This window comes from Coffea arabica, chromosome 5c, assembly GCF_036785885.1.
Source record: "Coffea arabica cultivar ET-39 chromosome 5c, Coffea Arabica ET-39 HiFi, whole genome shotgun sequence".
Classification (NCBI taxonomy): Eukaryota; Viridiplantae; Streptophyta; class Magnoliopsida; order Gentianales; family Rubiaceae; genus Coffea; species Coffea arabica.
In genome coordinates this window covers 8714373-8726043 of record NC_092319.1, presented here as the reverse complement: position 1 = coordinate 8726043, position 11671 = coordinate 8714373, and the positions used below count along the sequence as shown (strand labels likewise).

Genomic DNA, 11671 nt, shown 5'->3' with positions numbered 1-11671 from the left:
GGGTTTACCTCTAAAATTCTCTTTCTTTATGTGGAGATTGTTGGGAAATAAGTTACCAGTTAGGGAGGTGCTGTTTAAGTTTCAGGTGTGTGGCCCTTCTAATTGTTATTGTTGTTCGTCCCCTGAAATTGAGTCGCTTCATCATCTTTTTATTACAAGTGAGATCTTTAATCTGATCTACAAACATTTCGAGGGTCCGTTGGGTATTTTTCGGCCTAATACTATTGTCAGGCAAAAACTAGTAAATTGGCAGTTGCGGCAGTTGTTGCAGTCTAATCCCAGGCTGAAATGGCTATTTAGATTGGCTCCATTTGTAATTTTCTAGTTTATTTGGCGATTTCGGAATAAAGCATGTTTTGATGGGGTAGTTCTTGATTTTCGCCACACTGTGTTCCAGATTACATCTGAATTGATCTTTCATGTTTAGAGCCAAATTTGATATTCCTGTGGCTTCTAGGATCTCTTGGCGAGACTTGGTGCTTGATTTGCAAAATTCTCCGTTGAGGTTTAGGTAAATTTCGGTTGTTTGGTCAAGGGCCAATGGATGGGTGTTAAGTTGATTACGGATGGTTCTTTGCACGGGAACCTAGGGCTAGGAGGTGGTGGAGGGATTCTCAGAGATTTGAACGGTGAGGTGGTGTTTGCGTTTGTGGAATATTATGGTCGTCTTCTTCCCTACAGGCGGAGGCTATGGCTCTTTACACGGGTTTTGAAATTTGTGCTCTTAATGGTCTTTCTCGTATAGTTGTTGAGATTGATTCTAAAGTGTTATGTAGTGTTCTGACATCCAAATCTTTAGGTCCGTCATCTACTCGTTCGGTGATACGGAAGATCCGTTTATTTGATCATCTTGTGGTTTCGTTCATACATTGTTTCCATGAAGGTAACATGGTGGCAGACTCCCTGGCAGCATTTTCCTTATCGTCTGGCTCTTTTACGTTATTGTATTCTCAACAATCTCTCCCAAAGTTATCTAGAGGATTGGTGAATTTAGATAGATTGGGTGTTTATAATTTTCGTATTAAAAGATGGTAAGTTGTGTTCTACTCTCTCCGAGTATTCTTGTTATATTTGTTTTTAATGAATTATACACCAAAGATCCTTTTTTAACTCTCTCAATAGCCGTATGTCTCTTATCCCTAGGAGGCCTGCCTCCCTCCACTAGCAAATTTTTTTAAAAAACTCTATTTATTCTGGTGTGGATGCAGGCAGACCTGTATTTCTTGATTTTAACAGGACTCCTTACAAGTGTTGTTTTTATCCACTATTATCTCAAAATAATCAATATGGATACCCAAGCCCACCCGCCAGCGTTGATTAGCAGTTAAAAAAAAAAAACCAATTGGAGAAACAGGCAAACAAGGCGAGAAAATATTAAATACACAAATTCATGGGACAGACTGGTCAATTTGCCGGCTTCACAAATTCATAGCAATTCAAATGGTGATACTGTTGCCAGTTTTGAGCTTTTATCGCAGTAGATTGAATTCTGGATTCTCATATGCACGTAGAAATTTCGTGTATTTTCCACAGTTGGAATGGATTTAGCCTTGGAAAAGTGTTAAAATTTGTCATCTGGATAAAAACAGTAAACACAGTTGGCTGCCATTCAAAAAAAGCAACTGCAGGAGTAGCCCACTTGTGGTGCATTTCCTATTTTCTTTCAAGCTCTGCAACAAACTCATAATTAATGATACTACACTGTTATTATTATCTGGTAATTACAAAAAATTATGCTAAGTACTTTGTTAATTTAATGATAAATGGTACACAGATTACAGCATCGGACAGCTCTACTTAGTTTTCAAGCTGATACTGCCAAGAAAGAGAGCTGAGGCAGCAGAACCGAATTTTCCTGTTCTTACTTCTTCTCGCCTCATCTCCGCCAACACCATTGGCATCAGGACTGAATACATCCTCATCATTTGTTGCCTTCTCTGTAAGAGTTAATTCCATTCTCTGATTTTGAGATGAAAGTGAAACAGCATGGTCAATCTCACAAGGGCCAGAAAAATCCTGCAATGCTGGAGCTATTTTATTATGGTTGGCATACCTGCAATACGTACTGGATCCTGTATGTCTGATAATGGGTTGAATTAATAGGGATAACGTAATCAAACAAATGTAAAGAGACAAATTATCGATATGAAAAGAATACCTGATACAATGACAAATTATCGATATGAAGAGAATACCTGATACAATGGCTACTAGAGCTATTCCTGGGTTCATATGAACCAATCGCTTCTGGATCTTCCTTTTCTGTTGGCTGACCACGTACCTCGGTATTTTTGCAGATTCGATTGGCCTCCGAGTATCCTGCCTCTCTGGACTTGTTATTTTCCAAATATTGTGATTCTTCTTTAGGGCTGCCAGGCAAAATCCTGGTTTCATGATTTGGTCTGCATTCTTGGAAAACGGAGATTACATCATCCAATATTCTCAAAGCTTGTTCAACCTCCGGATGAATAACTACTTTCTTATTGTCAGTGGAAAATCCAGAATCAATTTGATTTGTGGGCAAATTAATAGAACTATTGTTATCTAATTCAGCCAAACATTGACTTCCCTCACTATCATTTTCCTTGATCTCCTCAATCTCACCATATAATTTTTTATCTTGAACAAACGAATCCCCAGCTTGGGAATTAACTGCAGAGTCGTGATTATGAACCATCTCTTGACTACTGCTGACATTTTCTCTCTCTTCCAATTGTTCTTTAAGCAGGCAGGATGTATCATTATTCATTTCAGCTGGTTGAGGAGTCTTGGTAGATAAACCATTTGAGTAAAAGGATTGGCCAACATAAGCATACAGTGGATCTTTCAAAGCCTTGGCAAAATCTTCATCACCTTTTGCAACTGAAGCAACCTCCTGCAAGAGTTCCAAGGATTATATATCTGAGAAAAGCAGATACTAAGCACCAAAAGATCCATACCCAATAACTATAAGTTCAACTGCAAGGACCTGTGCACATTTTTCAAACTTACTAGACAAAGGATTTGCTTGTGGGATAAGAAGATGTTAACCAACACCATCACTTCAACCAGTGGACCTATTTGGCAGTAGATGCACTCATAGCACCACGCTTATGGTAATTTTTATTTTATTTCTATGTGGATGCACATAGTTTCAAGATCCTAATAGTAACATAAGTAAGAATTTGAGAGAGGAACTAAATGGACTTTCTGATCAAAATAACAGACCCTATTCAAGCCACTACTAAATGAATATTCATGAAAAACTTGAAATGCCTTTATCACCAATAGGAATGCAAGTAGAGACTTAATTGTCTCAAGAAAAAAAAAACTCCTGAAAAGCATTACTAACCTTTTTAAAAAGCCTGAAACCACTTCCTAAGATCTGCCTTGAAACAAAATTAATGAGTGCTGGAGGAATGAAATCCAATTTAACATCCATGTTTGCAATTGTCCTAGAATATTTGAATTAAAGGAAAGCATTGTAAGCCAGAAACAGCAAAACAAAGTTAAATATGGATATTAAACTCAAAATCCACAGAAATAGAAGTCTTTCATAAGTTCAGACACATGTGATCTGTTCATAAGCAAAATTCATTTCCCACATGTTTAACAGACTTGTAGTAAAATCTCCTACAAAGTGCTCAAACTGCAGTTACCATGTTGGTTTTACATGCCTAGATTCACAGATAGATAGAGTCATCCTTGTGTAAATTAAATACTCATGTCAATTCTAGTATATATTTCTGAATTCATTCTATCATTGTCCTCCAATTATTTAATTGGTAAGTCATTGATCTTTCAGGTCATGGTATAAATGATCTAAAGTTCATGTAGCACTTGAGACTACCAAAGTTTTTACCTATCATTCTATAATAAAGGTACATGATATTTAACGAAAACTTCTCACCGCACGTAAGATCTATTTGCAGACACTTTCTGTAGAGCAAAACCTCCCACCACATCAATCCGGATTACATCTTGTGCATCAGGTATCCCATCTCGAGTGAAACCATGAGAACTTATATCAATGCTTTCCAAGTCAGATATCTGGATAGACATAAATGTTCAGCTTCAGATACAATTCAAGAATAAGCACCCCAGAGCAGCAAAGGAGAAAAAAAAAATTAGACAAGATTATTTATCTTTAAAATCCTACCGAGTTCAAAAGCACCACAACCAGATCATCTCGTAAGTATTCAAACTCAAAATAATGGATTATAGCCTCCCTTGTTGACAATGGCCATGAAATCTTCAGTCTTCCTTCCAAGTAATCGAGCACCTCAGTAGGCAAGGTATAACTTGTATAGAATAACTGAAAACATTTGGTTTTGGAAAGAACAAACCTGACTAAACATATCTGTTCACCAATTCTGACCTTCTGCAGACACTGAGACGAGATGAGCTTGAAACTTGGAACAGTAATCTGTGGCCACCTGGTTAAAAAAATCACAAAAGAATGATGTTATTAAAAGCATTAAAATTGGAGTGCTAGAAAGCAGACAGATTTTGAGTTGTTTGAACCACATCACCAGAATAATATGTCAAAATCAAGAAAAAGTTATTTACATACCCAAGGTACACAAGTTTCCAATACATCCAATACGAAATGTAAAAATTTCTGATGAAGCTATTAGGTTGATCAGGGATTTATAGCATCACTGGATCAGTAGATCTAGTTGTACTCAAATGTATCCTTTTCTTTTCCTCTTAACCATTTTTGTTTTTCCACCCTACTGCAGGGAAATAGTTAGGGAAGAAATGCTAATGCTCATCACTTTAGGCAATATTAGCAAATTACTTCAAAAACATTTCAAGAGCCAAAAGGATGAACAGTATTTGATTCACCCAAGTTGTCTGGTTGTGTCCCCAAATGTCACTAGCTTAGAGTACAGCAGGAAAGAAGCCTCCTTGCATAGTATCATGTTACCTTCATTTGGAAAGCAATACCAAAGTGCTTAATGGGATCAACATTACTGTTGTAAATGTAACCACTGAGCTACAGCTCAAACATATCAGATGGTGCTCCTTTAATAGTTCGTGGTAGCAAAAGCAGATGTATCTCTACCCAATTTTGTTTCCCAGTTGAGATAATTTGTTCAGAACATGTTACAAAATTCAAAAGGTAATACACCCAAGATTAAATTAAGCATGATCACATGTCATTAAGATATTGAGCAGAAACATATTTTTCTGGAAGAAACATTTACCATTTTGGATACAAGCCCGCCTCCCACGAGATGCATAGGCCTGCAAGAGAACAAAAAGACCATTTGAAAGTTCTCAAAGACAATCAACATAGAAGGTGGCACTCAACCTCATGTGCATTTAACATGGAAGAAGAGGGAGATCAGTTCAGCAAATAAATATAGCTTACAAACATCTAAAGGCCCATCCACATAGCCTTCAACAAGTAGGGTATGAAATGGAGTGCCTTCTGGTCCTTCTCTATACATAACACGAAATTCTTCAGTATCCTGTTTCACCTGACAAAATAACAGTATGGTAATAACATCATTATCACACTTCTTATCACCAGATTGAAAAGTGCAAGCATTATGAATAAAGGTATACTTTCCAACCACGATGTGAGGCCTCACTGTACTTTGACCTCTGAACATCATCCACAGAGGCACTGCTTAACATTCCAAGAAAATGTGAGACTTCTTTGGTTCTCGTTTCTGCAATATTGTTGATAAAATCTACAAAGCATAAATATCAATATTTAGTACCATCTAGTTGCAGAAACTCTAAAGTGAGATAAACTATTGGAACTTAAAATGTCGAAAGAGAAGTTTCTAACCTTCATTCTCCACTTCTGATGAACGTAAAATTTGATCCTTAACAAGTGTCCCTAGTGTCTCCACATCAGTAAGATCATGACAAGAAAGTGTCTTATCCAGCCTATCCCGGTAAAGTGAGATGCTACTGTCCTCCCTCATTTTGTGCCTCACCAATTAAAAGGTGATTTTCTTCCCAATCCTTAAGAGGCAAGACAAATACAGCTAAGAAGAATTATTAACATTTCATTTGAACACTACAGCACATGACTCTACTTGCCACATAATGTTAAACTACAATGTGCCTTTGTTCTACTTCTTCCCCACAAAAGCAGAAATGATGATTCTCGCACCCCTTTTTCTTAAAAGGATAAAATAAAAATTATTTTTATTTTTCTGAAATTAGGACAAGAAAAATCAAAAAGCCTAAAATAAGACTGCGCAAAGGCGATGGATTTAGGCCCACTAGAGTTTAGCAAAATGCCTTTCCAAAATTTTGGAGTTGTCGCTCTTTATTGAGGTTAGGTGTCCAAGTCACCTAAAAAGAGAATTTTTTATTTTTGAAATGCAAATTAAATCCCTTTAATTAGGCAACTATAGATCTTTCGAAATTAGAGAAATGAGTTTGGGAGCAACATTTGTGAGGAGATAAGGTCGAGATTTTACCCTCAAGCACCTCCCTATACCCGACAAATCCAGTTGCGAGTTTAATTGTATTCTTTTAATTTAAGGCCAATGTGACTTAATCTATGCTAAACACATAACATGCATTGAATTAATATCGAAACAAATAAAAACATGCATGGCACATAAAAGTGAAATAAAGCAAAAGATTAGTTCCAAGGCTTTTGTTGGAAAAGCCAAGGAATAACACGCTCTCGCACACTCGATCGTGTACCACAAAAATGAAAATTAATTAAGGAAAAAAATAAAAGAAAAGCAAGAAAAAGAAAAAATAAAATCACAAACATAAAATGCACCTATGCCCCATATGGGTTACGTCACTTCTAAGAAATAAAAAATATATATATAACTAATTACAACTTGACAAATGAAAAGAAAAAAAAATGCTAACTAGACTAATCTAGTCCTTGGACTTAATTGAAAGGTTCTAAATAAGTTCTGGAGTCAAATTACAAAGTCTTAAAATTTGAGGTAAAATCAAAAAAGCAAGGCAAAACTGGGGGACTTAAAATTTGAGTTCCAGGCGCTACTGCTGCCTTGCTTTCATTTCCAATGAACCTCGTTGGACAGCGGCGGCGTCGGACCACTGCCTTGTCTCTCTCCTCCCCACAAGCAAACACACAATGCACACTGAAATTCTCACCAAAATGCAGAAAAGTAGCAAATCGAAAAAACGAAAAATCAATACCAAAATCTCTAGCTTCTCTCTCGGCCCTCTTGGTTTTCCAGCCTCACTCAGGGGTTCCGGCCAGCATTGGATTGACCAGAATCATCTATCTTGCAACCACAAAGACTCAGCAGATTCTTTTTCCTATTTTGGCTCATAATTTCCTTTTGGGCATATTTACAAACAAAAATCAAGCTTTTATGCAATTTAAAGCAATCAGGCCAGAAACTTTTCAGAAACACAACAAATTTCAGTCATTCATAATCATAAAACAATTAGAAACATGAAAGGATGCTAGCTTAAGCGAGAAGGCAAGCAAGAGGCATGTAGTTCACACAAATATCAGAAATTATAACAGATAAGATAGAAGAGTGACACAGCTTTACAGTGTTGTTCCGGTGAAGATTTGCGACGGGAGAGGTGGTATCGGTTCCGGCGGCAAAGATGGTGACTTCTTTCTCCCCTGCTCGCCGATGAACTGTGCTTGTCTTTTCCTGATTTTTGTTTCTATATTCTGATTTTTCTTTTTTATGTTTTTTTTTTTAAATTTGAGATCTAGAAGTTTGGCAAGACCTTTAGGAGACTGTTTTTCTTTTTCTTTTTTTCCCTTTAAAAGAAGAATGACGGGATTGATGAATTGATGAATGAAAAAAGGACGTCTTGGATCACAAATGATATGGGTCCCAAGGCCTCTATTCTTGGTTTTCTGTGAAAATTAGGCTGATGAACCGCGTGCGAGTGTTTGCGCGTGGGGGTGCGAAGTTCGAGTGTGTGAGCGGGTGTGTACTTGAGTGCTAGACTGCTGCGTGGCAAAGATAAGGAGGAGTCGTTCTCTTTGTTTACTTTTTGCAAAGAGTCCGCGAGAATCACAAAGATAACTATCGTTATATTGGTCAAAATTTGGGGTAATGTACGGGTTGAGGTGTATTGTACGTTGCATGCCTCGTTAATGGTATCGGTTAATGACATCTTGCCCTCCTAAGACTAGGGGTAACAGCATAACCCAACCACCCCCCCCCCCCCCCCCGCCCTTCAATATCAATAAGATATCAGGCACTTTAGCCATTTGAGAATACTACTGCTTTTGATGTTTGAGTCAAGTATTCCATTTGAAAAAGCATAAAAATAAATTGCTTGAATATATTGAATTAATTAGATGGCATCGAATTTTCTCGATAAAATTTGCTTTCAAAAATCCAACTTAATATATTCAAATAACTTAATAGATTCAAATTTCGAACTTCAATTTTTAAATTCAATTTTATCAAGCGCACTATAAATATGAAATAGGGAAACATTGTAGTTAATAGTATTCTCTCTATCCTAAATTGTCTATCGCATTTTTTGCTTTCAACCTTTTAAAAATATTGGCTGATGATGATGTTTGTGAATTTGTTTTCAAAATTGTCTAGAAATTTAGTATGAAATATAGATAAATGTATAAATAACGTTTGAAAAAAAGTTTAAAAGTAACTTTGATTTTGTTAAGTTGACAAATATTTTGGGATATTTCAAAATTAAAAAAATATGAAACTTTCGGGAGTATATAGTACTGAAAGTTAATTACTAATAGCATGATATTAGCCAAAACACCAAAAATGTTATATTAGTTAATAATAACTAACATAATTAACATGGGATAATAAATAATAAGGCATGAGATAATGATTGTTTTAAATGAAATGGAATAAAGAACATCTTTGAAAATTTAGAAAGTGGCACATTTAATTAAATATTTTTTGCTCTCGGTTATAATTAGTATAGATACAGGTAGTATAGATGTTGGTTTCAAATGCAAATAGTTAAATTAGAAGACTGTTTTTCTCCTACTTCTCCCTAACTTCCTCCATTCCTAGCAAACAAAATGACATAGTTATTAAATCTGGCCTGGTCCGGCGGTCGAACCGGTCAAACCGGTGAACCGGCCATTGGACTGGGCCGGGTTTTAAATTAGATCATTTGGGCAAGAAGACCGTTGACTAGTCAACGTGTTGAGTTTGATCCCTATCTTTTGATGTTTACAAAACAAATGGATGATACTAATATTTCTTCAAGATATATTTTCAGTTATGAAATTATTTGATTCCATGAACAAGTGCAATTGGAAGAAGACAAAGTATGCTGAAGCTGTCGGACGCTCAAAAAGACTGCATCGGACGTCCGACAACCATTGAGTATCTTCGGACGCAGAAAACCAGCCTATCGGACGTCCTAAGGAATTGAAGAAAAATTCTCAGTTTTTACATCATACCTTCGGACGCAGAAAACCAGCCTATCGGACGTCCGAAAGAATTGAAGAAAATTTCTCAAACTCACTGACTGCTGTCGGACGCATAAAACAGGGCTATCGGACGTCCGACACTCCAACGGCTAGTTGACTCTTCAGCTACTTTCTATCCGTTGGAAGCTTTAATGTGGCTCTTTCTTGGTCCTATATAAATAGTGGTTGGTCAGATACTTCAAATAACTTTGGCACACTGAAGATACAAAAGATCTAGAGAGATTTTAGTGAGAAAATACTCCAAAAAGAATATTTGTAGTCTTAGTGGTGTGAGGTTCATTGTAAACTTTTCATTTGTGAGTGAATCTTTCATGAGTGTAGCTCTGTGAGGGTTGTCCTGAGGGATAGTAAAACGTCCTGGCTTGACCGAGTGCTGCTTGGGGCAAGGAGGAGGTGAACCTTCCTTTGTACACAAGAGTGATTGTAATTCATCAACTTGAAGTAGCTTGTTTCAATTAATCTACAAGCTCAAGAGGAGTTGGGTAGTTAATTGGTTTGCAATCCTTTCCTTTTTATTTACTTATTGTTTCGTTTATGATCTTTGCATTGGTTGTTTTGGGCCTTACAATTGGTATCAGAGCTTGGTCTCCTAGAGATTAAACTCAATCGGCTTTGGAGTAAAGATGACAACCAATAATGCTATGTTTTTTGAAGGACATTCTGTTATTAGACCACCTGTGTTTAATGGGTCAAATTATATGAGTTGGAAAGAAAGAATGATTATCTTTTTGCAATCTATTGATATCGAATTGTGGTTTATTATTAGTAAAGGTCCATATGATGCCTCTCTTATAGATGAAAATACTCATGCATCTAGACCGAAAACAAGAAGTGAACTGACTGCTGTGGATAGAGCTCATCTCACCTTAAATGCAAAAGCCATGAATGTGTTATATTGTGCATTAGACTCAAATGAATCTATTAGAGTCAAGGGTTGCAAGTCAGCTAAAGAAATTTGGGACAAACTGAAAGAAATTCATGAAGGTAGTGAGAATGTTAGAGAACAAAAGAAGTCCATTCTAGTTACAAAGTATGAATCTTTCAAGATGGAATCTCATGAAAATGTTGATCAAATGTATTGTAGATTCAATGATCTCATTAAAGATTTAGAGGTGCTGGAAAAAGAATATTCTCTTGGTGAGAAAAATAGAAAAATCCTGAATGTCTTGTCCAATGATTGGGAAAATAAAGTGACTGCTATTGAGGAGGCTAGAGATTTGAATACTATGCCTATTGAATCTCTTATTAATTATCTTACCTCTTATGAGCTGAAACTTAAGACTAAGGTGCAAGAGGAAGAGGATGCAAAAGTGCAAAAGAATATTGCTCTAAAAGCCTCACAAGATGAAGATGATTCTGCCTCCCTAGATGAAGAAGATGTGGAAGGTGATGACAATGATATCGCTCTCATCACAAAAAGTTTCAAACGAATACTCAACAAGAGGAGATTCAGAAATGGTGGACCTAGCAATTCATTCTCAAATCAGTTCAACAAAAAGCAAACTGATCAGTGCTTTGAATGCGGCCAACCTGGACACTATGCAAGTGATTGTCCAGTGATGAAGAAGAAAGAAGGAAGAAAACCAAGAATAAATAAATTTCAATTCACATGGAATGAATGCAATTCCGATGGTGAAATTGAAGAGGAAGATCAATCTGCTCAATTGGCTTTCATGGCCATTGGAGATGATGAGGTAACATCTTCTAGCTCTCAATTTGAAAGTGATGATGAAGATGATGATGATCTTGAATCTTTCATTATAAAATTGCATGATAGTTTGAAAGAATCTTATGTTAGAAACAAGGAGTTAAAACAGAAAATTAGTTTTTTGTTTCGAGATAATGCAAATCTTTTTCAACAAAATAAAAAGTTGAAAGCTGAAAATGATTACTTCAAAAAAAGTGAGACTGCTTTACACTTGGATCTTGATAGAAAAACAAGTTTTTGTGAAATGTTCAAAAGGGAACAAGATGATTTGAAAAGAAGATTGGATGATTTAAATGAGTTGCTTCAACATAAAAAACAGGACTGTTTTCAGAGTAATAAATCAAAACCTCATTTTAAGATAAATTCTGTTGCAAATGAGTTTGTTATCCATAGGAGAAGACAAGTAAGATTTATTAAACCTGTTCATATAAATAATTCCCTGATTATGTGTAATTTCTGTTGTCAAAAAGGTCATATGAAAAGTGATTGTTATGTGAGAAAGAATATAAAAAAAGGAATGAAATACATGTGGATAGTTAGGCATGATGCTAACTTTAACAAGTAGGAGATTC

General features: G+C 36.1%; 1 protein-coding gene across 3 annotated transcripts; it reads right to left on the bottom strand.

Moving 5' to 3' along the window:
* Positions 1 to 1684: 1684 nt before the first annotated feature.
* LOC113690523 (uncharacterized) lies at positions 1685 to 7823 on the bottom strand. 3 transcript variants are annotated; one of them, XM_027208462.2, is made up of 12 exons: positions 7497 to 7823; positions 5783 to 5961; positions 5554 to 5681; positions 5357 to 5465; positions 5190 to 5229; positions 4326 to 4415; positions 4139 to 4238; positions 3890 to 4029; positions 3332 to 3434; positions 2196 to 2875; positions 2054 to 2080; positions 1851 to 1959 (listed from the first exon to the last, which is right to left on the bottom strand). In XM_027208462.2, the coding sequence occupies exons 2-12, from the start codon at positions 5919 to 5921 to the stop codon at positions 1947 to 1949; spliced, it is 1569 nt and encodes a 522-aa protein (XP_027064263.2). In that variant the 5' UTR covers positions 5922 to 5961; positions 7497 to 7823; the 3' UTR covers positions 1851 to 1946. The 3 variants fall into 3 exon arrangements, with proteins under 3 accessions (XP_027064258.2, XP_027064261.2, XP_027064263.2); XM_027208457.2 differs by having other exon boundaries at positions 1685 to 2080; positions 7497 to 7820; XM_027208460.2 differs by lacking the exon at positions 7497 to 7823 and having other exon boundaries at positions 1685 to 2080; positions 5562 to 5681; positions 5783 to 5922.
* Between the last annotated feature and the right edge of the window lie 3848 nt (positions 7824 to 11671).

Excerpts from the sequence above, each read along its gene's own strand:
- LOC113690523 (XM_027208457.2), bottom strand. The coding sequence starts at position 5,921 with ATGAGGGAGGACAGTAGCATCTCACTTTACCGGGATAGGCTGGATAAG. Across the intron at positions 5,230-5,356 it reads GGATGGGCCTTTAGATGTTT|GCCTATGCATCTCGTGGGAG; the intron begins GTAAGCTATATT and ends GTTCTCTTGCAG. Across the intron at positions 4,239-4,325 it reads GAACAGATATGTTTAGTCAG|ACTGAAGATTTCATGGCCAT; the intron begins GTTTGTTCTTTC and ends CTTGGAAGGAAG.